Source organism: Scophthalmus maximus, chromosome 17, assembly GCF_022379125.1.
Source record: "Scophthalmus maximus strain ysfricsl-2021 chromosome 17, ASM2237912v1, whole genome shotgun sequence".
NCBI classification, from domain to species: Eukaryota; Metazoa; Chordata; class Actinopteri; order Pleuronectiformes; family Scophthalmidae; genus Scophthalmus; species Scophthalmus maximus.
The window spans coordinates 10,550,001-10,562,650 of NC_061531.1; the positions used below are offsets into that span (position 1 = coordinate 10,550,001).

General features: G+C 49.9%; 1 protein-coding gene across 1 annotated transcript; it reads left to right on the forward strand.

Moving 5' to 3' along the window:
* The first annotated feature begins 31 nt into the window (after positions 1-31).
* On the forward strand, positions 32-12,343 carry LOC118288848 (retinoic acid-induced protein 1). The gene is made up of 4 exons (XM_035615388.2): positions 32-6,564; positions 6,828-6,921; positions 8,010-8,059; positions 10,587-12,343. The coding sequence occupies exons 1-4, from the start codon at positions 103-105 to the stop codon at positions 10,593-10,595; spliced, it is 6,615 nt and encodes a 2,204-aa protein (XP_035471281.2). The 5' UTR covers positions 32-102; the 3' UTR covers positions 10,596-12,343.
* Positions 12,344-12,650: the final 307 nt, after the last annotated feature.

Sequence of the window (12,650 nt, forward strand, 5' to 3'; positions counted from 1 at the left end):
TCTCACTTCCCCCTCCCTCTCTGTCTACAGAACCCCTAACCCCCCTCCCCCTTTCCCATCTCACCTCACCTCCCCCTCTCTGCTCTGGCTACAGACGGAGAGATGCAGTCCTTCCGTGAGCGCAGCGGTGGTTACCACAGCAACCAACCCTGCTACCAGCAGGAGCCCCATGAATTATCCCGACTGGAGACCTACCGGCAACATCCACATCATCCCCACCCCCAGCACCCACACCCAGGCCCTGGTCCACATCCAGGTCCAGGCCCAGGGCTCACCAGGTCAGGCTATGAACCTCATTCACTAGCAAACCCCACAAGCATGCCTCCAGTTGGAGGACCAGGAACTGGAGGAGGACCCAAGGACTGTTACAGCCAGCAAGCCTATGCTGTTTACCCAGGCAATAGTGGAGGAAATGGCAGTGAAAGTGGGGGCTCAGCATCGTCGCAGGCAAAAAAATCCTACAGAGGAAGCAAAGTGCCCCCACCAAATCCCAGTCAGCACCTGCAGGGCGCTGGGGGCTATGGAAACCATATGGGCTCTGGGAATTACTCAGCGCAGTATATGAGCGAGGGCCACCTCCAGCAGAAGTGGGAGGACCCGGCCCAATTAACTCAGTATGACCAAGACTTGGTGGGGCGTATGGAGGCTAGTGGTACTCCTACACCTGGCCCCTCCCAATACATCGACCAGAACATCCTAGGCCACTCCCAGACCCAGTGCCACCAGCAGTCTGCCCCTGCCTATACCAGTCCTCACCACCAGTCCCACCCACCTAACCCTGCCTCCTCCTCTCTCATGTATCCCCAGAGTCACCTGCACTACCCCCAGCACTCACCTTCTCCATCACCATACATGGAAAAGTGTAGCCCTATGCCCGCCTGTTATAAGGGTTACAACATGCCTCCGAATTCACAGTATGGCAGACAAATGAGCAGCCACGGCAATCTGAAGCAGGCGGGTTACAGGTCGGCCCAGAACAGTTACGCCTACCAGCAGACCCCCACCAGAGGTTATGAGCAGCAGGCTCCTTTACAGGCAATGGCAAACCCCCAGGAGCCCCACCCAAAATACCAACACTACAGCCAACCCCAACAAAACTACTGTCTCTCAGAGCTGTCTGTCAGATCACCAGAACAGTATTATCAGACTTGTAGCCCCTCTTCAAGCCACTCCCCTGCACGCTCTGTAGGACGTTCCCCCTCATACAGTTCCACCCCTTCACCACTAATGACTAATCCAGAGTCGTTTCAGTATGGCCAACCTCCCATGACCCCTGGGGCAGCCTCATCCTCTTCATCCTCTTCAGCCGGTATGCAGGAGCAAGCCAGTGCCAACACCATGTTGATGCCTCCTCGCTCACACCCCTCACCCAACGTGCCACATGCGGCCCCGCACAACTACACCTCCACACCGCAGGTCCCCACCATGAAAGAGCGCTTCTCGGAGAAACTGCTCTCAAACCCCAGCTTGTGGAGCCTGAACGCCCTCACCTCTCAGGTAGAAAACATATCGAATAATGTCCAGCAGCTGCTGCTTTCAGAGGCTCTGGTTGCCAACAAGAAAGGCAGTAAGCGCAGCAGTGGAGGGAGCAACAGCAGTGCTGGAAGTGGATCATCCTCCAAAAAGGGTGAGGAGTACAAAAGTCCTCCATATCCAGATGGTGGTGGTGGTGGTGTTGGTGGAGGCCCCATGCAAGACCCGTATTCTACCCCACAGCACCAGCCAATGCCCATGGAACTCCATGAGGGAGGCTACTCTAGCAGTAGCGATGAACAACTGGAGAGGGGCTACTACTACTGTGGCCAGGGCCGAAGCCCAGCACAGGCCCCAAACAACACACACCTCAACTTGGACACAGCCTCGTCATGTTCCATGACATCTCCAGATGATATGTCCACCAGGTCTGGGGACTCAGGTCTGCACAACCTTACTCCTGATCCCACTAGATGTCAGTCAGGGCAGGGAGGAGATGGCATGAGTACTCCAGTGAAGAGCATTAGTGACGAGAGGTCTCCTACGAGCATTACAATCTCAAGCCCCATGAAACAAGAAATAGACTCCCCATCGGATAGGCAGCATAACAATGATCCTGTCAAAGAGAACTTTGAAGAATCTGCCTGGACAGAAAAATCAGCTGACAAAGAGGAGGTGACAACAGAAAAAACTCCTGACCACAACAGAGATGTAGACAAAGCTAAATCAACAGAGAGGCTGGAGGAATGGACAGATAAAGATAAATGCCCCGCTCTCTACTGCAAAGCAGATAAAGAGGTGACAGAAAAAAGCTATTGCTATGAGGAGACAGTGTACCAAGGGGTCCAGAGCAAATATGATCCTGTTGCAAGAGACTTAGTTGAACAGTCCCCAGCAGCTCTTTCTGATTCCAGCCACAAGGAACACTTTGGCCAAGAGATAAAATCAGAGGCATTCAAATCTGAGTCTCCAACTGCTTCTGAGAGCTCAGTGAAAACATTGCCTTTCTTTTCTGGAGGTGACCTTGAACAGGATCAATATTCCTCAGAGAAAGAGGATAGCTCAGAGAACACCTCTCCAACCCCCCAGGTTGAGGCTTTGGATGAGAGCAATTCAGACAAGAGAGAGAGCAGAGATGAGGAGGATGAAGAGGAAGATGGGGAGGCTGATGAAGAAGATGATGATGAAGATGATGATGACGATGAAGATGATGAAGAAATAATACAGAAACAACAGCAACATGCTCTTTCCCCTCTGTCTACAGAGGTTATGGAGGAACTGGGGGAAGGGGAGAAAATGAGCAAGTCAATGACTGAGCAGCACATGAATAATAGAGATGGGCCAGAGAAGCCTCCTGGAGATATTTGCAGCAGGACTGAAAGCATTGAGCTCCACATTGACAATGAGTTTGCAGGTGCACCTGCCCATCCAAATGCAGCAGCAGTAACAGCTGCAGCAGATGCTTCCACAAGGGAGTCAGCCATTGGTGACACCGCTCCTCAGCCCCAGTCTGCTATGCCAGTCTTCTCAGCTCTCAATGAGAAGGCAACACCTCCAGCTCAGACTAGAGATCATATTGATCACAGTGATGCTAAAGTGCTGGAGCCAGACTCTCCTCAGCTTCCAGGAAAGTCAATACTTCCCTCAGCCCCCTCTTGGGCAGACACTCCACCCTCCCCCAAAAAAGGTGATGAGGACATGGAGCCAGGCATCAGCTGTGCCAGTGCAGTGACCCCCTTGGCCAAGCCAGAGCCTGTGGCCCCATCTGCTCAGCCGAGGGCATTTGGACGTAAGCATGCCAGGGGCAGAAGAAGAATCATACATTCAGGTGTCGGAATCAGGCGACAGCTAAGCTTGGAGAGGGAGGGTGAGAAGGAGGAGGAAGGAGCCCCCTCACCTACACAGAAACCCTGCATGCCTCCAAGCAAAACTGTGCTATTCTCAGAACAAATGGACCTAGCTCATCAGGGATCTATTGTGAGTCAGACTCCCAAAATGGTGACTGATGGTTTCCGTTCAAGAATGTGCACTCGCTCATTCAATGCACCAGATTTGCCTCCTAAAGTCGAGCCTCATGTGAAGAGAAAACCAGGCCCAAAACCAGGCCCAAAACCTGGACCAAAACCAGGTCTAAAACCTGGACCAAAACCAGGACCAAAACCAGGAGCAAAGCCAGGTCCAAAACCTGGGCCTAAACCTGGGCTCAAACCTGGACCTAAACCAGGTCCGAAACCAGGACCAAAACCTGTGCCAAGTGAACAAGAGCTTCCCCAGAAAGTTGACACTCCTGTTAAACGAAAGCCAGGACCCAAACCAGGTTCAAAACCTGGAACAAAACCAGCTATAAAGCCAGGTCTAAAACCAGGACCTAAGCCTGGGCCCAAACCTGCAGATGTTTTGCCCCCCACTGACACTGCGCCCATCAAGGCCCCAGTGGGTCGCCCTAAAGGCTCAGTTTCAAAAGCAAAGCTGGTACAACAAGAAGAAAACACTCAACCTTTGACAGGGCTTCAAAACAGGGTCAGAAAGAGTCTAAAAGCTACAATATCACAAGTAAACCAGGATGTAAAACCAGTAAATGTGGAGGAGAAACAAGCAAACCGTGAAGTTAAGGCACCAGAGAAGGGAGGTAAGAACATGGTCTTGAGATCCAGAAAACCCTCTCAAGAAAAACTGTCAAAAGAAAAGGAAAAAATCATGGGGGAAGATATCCTACCCCACCCACTGACAGAAATCAAAACTGATGATGTTTCTCAAAAAGAAGAGGAGCCTGTGACTGTGGAACAAACTCTCACTTCCATTCCTAATGCAGTAAAAAACACTGATGTTCCAGCAGACCCACCTGCACCACTTGCCTCACCAGTCCCAACTGAACAATCTGAAGAAAATACATCACTTCCACTAAAACGGAAACCAAGCCCAGAACTTTCTATTTCACCAGCAAAGAAAAAGAGGGGTCCAAAGCCCAAACCAAAACCAGTACCATTTAAATCCCCCCAGCTTGAACAGGATGTCTCTACACCTAAAGAGAAAGCTGTCCGGGGGCCCAAAAGAAAGCGAGGGCCACCCAAGAAAGCTTCTGTGGTCACTCCGCCAACCAAAGACACTCCTCCCAACATCAGTGAGACGGACATCACAAGTGATGTGCCCATGGTGCCACCTCAGTGCCCCACTAGAACAAAAGTTCTTCCACCAAGAAAAGGCAGAGGACAGAAATATGAAGCCATGGTGCAGAAAATTACATCTCCCAGCTCTAAGAAACACCTCCCAATTCCCCAGATAGACAGTAACCTAACTGATGATGTTACATCCAAGGCTTTGTCTCAACATGTCATAAAGGAAGGTGAGACGCCTATGCTTATAAACAGCACGGAGATAATAGAGGGAGGAGTGAAATGCATAGAGTCCAGACGGGAAGACAAGAAGAGTCAAGTGGCTTCGACACCAGATGAAGTGAGACATGGGGTGGAATATGAGGTTGTAAATAAGGAGATTAAAAGACAGGAAACAATTAAGCGAGAGTTACAGCTGGATGGTGGAGCTAACAAGATTTGGAGTTCAGTGGCTCCAGGGGAGTGGACACGGCTAACTTCAGAAGGTGTTCCTACAGCCGTTACTAAGTCTTCCAGAACTAAAAGGAAGAGATGGGCTATGGTGGAGAGTACAGATGCGTCTGTAGTAGCCTTGGAAGCTGGGAGCTTGATAGTTACAACACCAAGGTTAGCCAAGCAGAGGGCCATTAAAAACAACCATGAGATGCACCTAAAACAGAGGAGGAAGAAGAGAAAAATCCAAGACCCTCTCGAAGAGGCAGGGCCATTTGAAGAGACAAATATTGAAACAGCAGAACAAGAACAGGAGAGGGTAGAAGAGAAGGTATTCCCTGAAGAGTCCACACTACCTGTGCCAATCAGCCAAGACGAGATCACAGAAACCCCCAAGGTTACCAGCACAGAACTCATCCAGAAACCTAGGAGAGGCAGAAAACCATCAGCAAATCCAACCAAGAGGAAACAAGGCAAAGCCTCATCAGATCAGGTTCTCGGCCAGCCAGTGAAGGTCCACAAAAAGCCTGGACCAAAACCTGGCATGAAAGACGCCATTGAGGTTATTGAAGCAGTAGTAAGGGCGGCAGGATGTGAACAGGATGACAAAGAAGAGAGAGAGAAAGAGGAAAGAGAAATAAGTGAAACAGAGAATAAGGAAAAGCAGAAGACATATGTTGTGGGTCCTATGGTGACAATATCAGAAAACCAGACTGAGACAATTTCTGTGAAAAGAATCCGGCGCAGAGCAGTAAATCAAAATTCAAAACTGTCTTTTTGTCCTTATGTACGGATTAACAACTCTAGAGATTTTTCCTCATGGTGTGCCATAGTCAACAAGCCTGAGGATGCAGTAATATTCCAGAGACGTAGAAAAAAGGGCATTCTCAGAATGAAGAATCCTTTCACAGTTGCCAAAGTAGTACCACACACTGCTGCCATGCTACAAGGACCCTTGGTGAATAAAGATCTGATTGGGAGGTGTCTCACATGCTGCTTGTGTGGACAGCCAGCAAATTACAGAGACCTAGGTGATTTGTGTGGACCCTACTACACAGAAGACGGTGTTCCACGGAAACTTTTGACCATCACGCACACAGAATCCCTCGGGGGAGAATCAGAGAAGATCAGTGAATGCAGCAGTGGCGGCAGTGAAAACCCGGGCAGCTCCACAAAGCATGAGGATGAGAGCATCACAGGAAAGGAGGGCAACGCAGACGCATCCTCTCAAGAGGGCAGCAGTAACAGGACCCATCATTGGCACTACCGACGGGCAGAAAGAACAGAAAGAACGGGTCGGGAGGGTGTTTCACGAAGATTAACTCTCCGAGAGAGGTTCAGGAGGATGAAGCAGCTCCAGGCCACCAGCACCGGGGTCTCCAGTGACCAAGAGGGCAGTGACAGCATGTTCCAAAGGCTACAAGCAGAGGCAGAGGCTAAGGAGCACTGGGCCCATGAAAACTGTGCCATTTGGACCAAGGGGGTAATTATGGTAGCTGGGAGGCTATTCGGACTGAAGGAGGCTGCCAACAACTCAGCCCAAACGGTACAATAGCAATTACCACTTGTGAGTCTTGTACAATTCTGAGATATGTGCACCGTTATGGAAGAGAGATACTGTGTGCAGTCACTTTCACAATCTGTTCGGCCACTTTGAAAATTTGTTGTTAACTTTTTGTATTCCCCCCCCCCCCCCCCCCCCCCCCCCCCCCCCCCTCTTTTTCTCTCTATCCCTGTGTGCCTCTATCGGTCACTTTGTTTGTTTCTTCTCTGGTCCTGGTCCATATGTCCGTCTGTCTGTAACACCAGAGCTGCTACAAGTGCCAGATTGTGGGGGCGTCCCTCAGCTGCTGTTGGAGAGGCTGCTCTCATAAATACCATTATGTCTGCGCCAAAGAGATAGGTAAGAGACCACAGTTAGAGAGGAAGAGAGCAACAAGGGATGAAACGGGAAAGAAAAGCCAGGGAGAGGGAGGAGAAATGAGGAGGGGCAATTGGGAACAGGAAATTGAACATGGGTTGAGAGGGCAATAGGGAGGGGAACAAATGCGGTAGGTAGAGGAAAAGAAGAGAAAAGGGAAAGGAAAGGGAAGAAAGATAGGGGGAGGGAGAGTGGATATGGGTAAAATGAGAAGGAAAATACATCCAGAAGTAACATTATTGAGTGCGAGAGGAGAGCATAACAGGGGGGAGGGAGGGAGGGAGGGAGGGTGCTTTGAATAAAAGGGGATGATGAGAGGAAAGTGGGACCCTGGAGTGTGCAAGAGGGAGAGGAGGAAGAGATAGAGGGAGGAGGGAGCGTATGTGTGCATTATTGACCACAACCCCTGTGGCTCCATTCATCCATTCTGCTGTCTGGGGACCGAATGTGCATGTGTGAGTGTGTGCCTTCCTGTCTGATGCATCCCCATATGCGTTGTGCAACGATGCAGCCTATGTACGTTCCTTTCGACGCTTGCGGCGAGCGTATGTGCGTGTGCACGTGGCTATTCTTCTCGCCGTAACTTGAGTGTCTGTGTGTCAGTACATGTGTTGTATGGTTTCCCCTTACGTTACCTCATGCCAAGGAGGTACAGTGTGAGGATTAGAAGGCCTGCCACGTCTGCCGAGCCAGCACAGGGGAGCAGAGCGAGGCCCGCTTTTAATCCTGCTGAGTGCACCAGCCATATCTGACTGCCTGCCTGCATCACAACTCATCCACTCACTCAGTCTCTCTCTCTTTCCTCTGTTGCTGTTTCTTTTTCTCTCTCTCTCTCTCTCTCTCTCTCTCTCTCTCTCTCTCTCTCCCTGCCTCTTTCTTGCACAATTTTCATTGTAATCCAACCTCTTCGCCATCTATCTGGGGGGTGGGGGGGGGGTTCGAGGGGGCTTGTAAGAGGTGGTTGTGTCTGTCCTCCTCAAACTGATGTCTATCATTTATTGTTATTGTCTATCTTTTGCGACATTTAAGCTTATTCTCTCCTTTTCCTGTCCTTCTCTGTCCCCGCCTAGGCTGCACATTCCACGAGGATGACTTCTCCATCAAATGTCCTAAACATGAGGTAAGACATAACATATTTTTAGCTGACTTCTACTTACATACTAATTCACACAAAGCTTTGACAGCGTACAAAAAACGGAGCGAGGGACAGATGAAGAGGTGAGAACCAAGGTAGTGCGTCAGGTATTAGTGCTACAACACTTGTTGACAAAAAATGACACAGAACAGAAAAAACACAATTGTCAGCTCTTGGAAAAGAAAAACACAGAAAGAATCAAAGGAGCAAAAAAACCTGCATGGTTTAGGATGGTGTTCACTGTACGCTGGCATCAAGAACCCCATCTACCCCTGTGCCAGTAGAACTCGTACAGGCCTGGATCTCATCTTGGTCTGACCCGTCTTTTGTTACTGAATCGATGTGCACTCAACGACCTTGGTGAGTTGAACCCATGTCAACTGCTGGTAAACATGGGTCTACAAAACTCCAGCCAGCTTACCTGTAGGAAAGACGCCATCTGGTGGCCGTGTTTTTACACTGCAGTGTGGAGAGGAAGGTCAAATGCAGAGGAGGGGGGGGGGGATGCTGACATTCAGCAGGGAGCAGCGGTGCATTGAGGCAGCAGTGGCAGCAGCCCCCCCCTCCCGCTCTCCATCTTCCTTTCCTGCTCTCCCCTGCGCAGACTGACAGGGATGAAAAGCTGGCTCTTGATCAAAAACACCCCACCCACCACCACTGCCTGGTATCCTCCCCACATGCTCTCTCCACCTCCTCTCTCTCTCTCTCTCCCTCCCTCCCTCCCTCTCTCTCTCTCTCTCGCTACTCCTGCCTCTCGTTATTTTCTCCTTCCTCCGCCTCTCTTCCCCCCGTTCCCCCTTATTCTTTTCTTTTTGCTCCCGCGCTCCCCTGCTGTTCCAGCTCCCTCTGTCTCTCACTCGGTTCACCTCTCATCTTCTGTGAGCTCCCTTTTTCTGTTTTCAGTCGTTCTGCCTTCATCACTTCCTTCCTCTCTCTCTCTCTCTCTCTCTCTCTCTTCACCTCAACTCCCACGTCTGAGTAGCAGAAATAGAGTGTGAGAAAAAGGAGAGCAAGACAGAGGAGAGGTTGTTGTTAGCGGGCCGAGACAGAGCCGTCACCAGCTGAGGGATCTGAAGGTGTGTGTGTGTGTGTGTGTGTGTGTGTGTGTGTGTGTTTGCGTGTGCGCGCGTCTGTGCGTCTGCGCTGTGCCAATTTACGCTGAGCAGCCTAATCAAAGGGAAGAGCAGACGCACACGTTTGCGCACACATATATACACGCAAACAGCCCATCCATCCATGTTGGTTACGGGGCTGGCGCACACATATCGATGACATTGTAAACACATGCTGCCTTCAGCTATGGATCCTCTGGTGCGAAGGCGCGCGCGCACACACACACACACACACACACACAGGTTCATTAACAGGTTACCTGTAAGCTCACACACACATAGTGTAGTGAGCGTGAGAGAGAGGGAGAGAGAGAGAGAGAGAGGGAGGCATGGAGAGGAAAAACAGAGCGTTCTGTGCTGCAGCAGCTGGGTGGGAACAAAAGACGAATGGGGGCAGTTACATCAGAGAGTGACGGAATAAAAGAGACGGATAGAAAGGGATAAAGGAGAGGCAACGAGAGAGACGGCAACAGGGAGACACGCTCGCTCCGTGATGGAGAAGTAGAGAGAGGGAGAGAGAGCGAGTGAAAACTGAAGGCATGAAAGAATGAGTTTCCTCCAGGGGGAGGTAAACAGAAAGAGAGGGGGCGAGTGGGGGGGGGGGACTTCAGAGAGAGGGAGAGGAAGAAATGAACAGAAAGACTGAAAGAGAGAGAGAGAGAGAGAGAGAGAGAGAGAGAGAGAGAGAGAGAGTTAGAATAAAAAAAACAGAGAGCAAAGCTGCTGGTCTGAGTCCAGGGCACGAGGATGGGTAACTGGCAGTTCAGATGAAGACAGAGGAGGAACGAGGGATACTCGGAGGGGGCTGCAGAGGAGGATGAGGGGGAAGAAAAAAGCATTTCACCATCACCGGCCCTGCTGCGCGTCTTTCACGGCGGAGCCGGTCCAGTGGCCAGATGCATCCATCTCCCCACTCCTGCGCACTGCAGCCAGCTCGCCTTCCTGTCTGCCCTCTCTCTCCCCCTCTCTCCCTCCCCCTCTCTCCCTCTCTCTCTCCCCCTCTCTCCCTCCCCCTCTCTCCCTCTCTCCCTCCCCCTCTCTCCCTCCCTCTCTCCCTCCCTCTCTCCCTCCCTCTCTCTCTCTCTCTCTCTGCACATCTGCGCAAACAACGCTCGCACAGACGCACAGACAAGCGCGCGCGCGCGCGCGCACACACACACACACACACACACACACACACACGTGAGCTCCCTGAGCAACACGCCTGCAAACGAGGCAGTTGACCTGGACGTGCACGCATAGTCCGGCTTTCGTGTCGTGTGCTTCTAGTGAGTGCAAGGGGCCACCAACGCATCACACAGACGAACCTCAGTCTGGCGCAGATCACATCAGTTTCTCTCCCTGTCGGCTGTGTGCTTGTGATCTGTACTCATGTCGGTCTCTTTCACCTTCCTCAACAGGACTTGTAAGATATTCCAGTGCACCACCACCTCCTCCACCGCCACCTTGTCAGCCAGGCGAGCAGCACCTGTCCAAGCAAGGCGAAGGAGATGCTGTTCTAACAGCCACCTGCACCCGAAGGAAGAGAAGAGGAGGCATATGGTGACGGTGACCGATGATGGACAGGCATGTCGGGACTGGGGGGCGAAGGTAAAATAAAATTTAAAAAAAGAAGCTGCGCTGAGGCGAAGCTCGGGGCAATGCGACCCCTGGAACAGAGCTCCGCGGAGAATAGCTGCTCCCCGGACCAGGCCCGGAAATACATCTCACTCAACCGAGCCCCCTGACTGGAAGGAAGAAGGCAGCGGCACTGTTGACCGGGAGGGCGCGTTGGAAACCGTGTGCCTGTGAGGCCCGGTGCACAGGGCGGCAGCGCGAGGGTGTGTGTGTGTGTGTGTGTGTGTGTGTGCGCTGCCCGACGATGGCTTGCTATCATATTCAAACACCTGGCCGTCACCGATTGGACAGGAGCATCCCTCCGGCCACCTTGTCCGCCAAGAGAGGCGTGTGTGTGTGTGTGTGTGTGTGTGTGTGTGTGTGTGTGTGTGTGTGTGTGTGCGCGCGCGCGAGCGTGTGCGATAATCATAAATCCATTCGACGGTCTCATCACCATGTGTCCGTGTGAGAGAAGAAGACAACATCTCGAGAAAAAAAAAAAGCAGCAGCAGCAGCAGCCCACCACTGGATGGTCTGTCTCAACGTGTGCGTTTGTGTTTAAAAACAAGAGACAACAACTCAAACAAAAAAAGGAATCTGTTCCTTACAGGTTCTAAAGATTCTGATTTTGAAGAGTTGAGGGAGAAGAAAAACCCGGACGCAGTATTTTAATATAATGCTCTTATCTTATCGGAGATGTATTTTGATGTGCATTATGACTATACAACATCATTGCGTCACCCTTGGTATACTGTATGTCAGGCTTTGTGTTATTCAGAGAATAAAAAAAGGCATATGGAAAAGAAAAAAACAAGACAAAAAAACCAAACATGTTTAAGAATCCATTCAACTGTGTGCACATACAATATGTACAGATGCCGCCATCATCACTTGACAGGATGCAGGTCAGGGCTCCAAGGGTCCAACTGGGAGGCCAGGTCATCTCACCTCATCATGTACAGCTCATAAGTATTACTGTAAGTCATCCCCATGATGTATAATTATTTCACCAACCACAGCCGTGCAGAAAGATATTCATCCGATTCAGATTTCATCACACACCTGTTTATGTATCTCAGATGTAGCCTCTTCCACTCTGCCATGCTCTGTAACAACGCCCTGCACAGGGAGTCGGTCCAAGTACTGGTCATATCAAAAAGGAGACATATTTAAGTATTAGAGCATAAAAGAAAGTGCAAAAATCGCCACACCAAACTTTCTCTTTTATGAAACTCATAATTTAATGGTGTATATAAGTATTTGATGCTGTTTAAATGTAAGATGTGATGTACTAATATAACTGTGTATAGTATTTCCTAGAGATGTTTATTTTCTATAAAATGGAATATGTTATTGCTTATAAAATGTTATTAAAAGAATCCATTGATGAAAAAAAATAACGACCTTTTTTGGGAATGTCACTTCAGTTGGAGCATGCCGTTTTAATTGATTTTCATGTCTTATTTGTTTGGAATTGATGACACAGCATCACTTTGTTTGAAATGTTTTTTGTAACGCCAATGTTAAATATACCAGCACCTTTCAATGCTGCTATGACCAATGCGTGCTCTTTTTGTCTTTACTGAACATGCACCGACATCGACACACAACTTGGGTCCGATTTCTTAAAATTGCTGTATGTACCATTTGTTTGATAAATGCCTACTTTTACAAACTAATGTTTTATTAGCAGTTGTGTTTTGGTATATTGTGACCACATAAAAAAAGAAAAGCTTGATCACATTTAATAGTGAGCCCGTGACCTACTTGCATAATTTTGAGGCTGCCGGATGGAGACGTTCATCTACTTTCGTGATCATCTGCTATCAAACTCCATTACCTCGCTGCAAGAAGAAACAGTGTTGTTT

Bases quoted from the DNA above. Each gene is read 5' to 3' on its own strand.
- LOC118288848 (XM_035615388.2), top strand. From the start codon at position 103: ATGCAGTCCTTCCGTGAGCGCAGCGGTGGTTACCACAGCAACCAACCC. The intron at 6,565-6,827 runs GTACAATAGCAA...CTGTAACACCAG, and splicing joins CCAACAACTCAGCCCAAACG to AGCTGCTACAAGTGCCAGAT. The intron at 6,922-8,009 runs GTAAGAGACCAC...GTCCCCGCCTAG, and splicing joins TGTCTGCGCCAAAGAGATAG to GCTGCACATTCCACGAGGAT.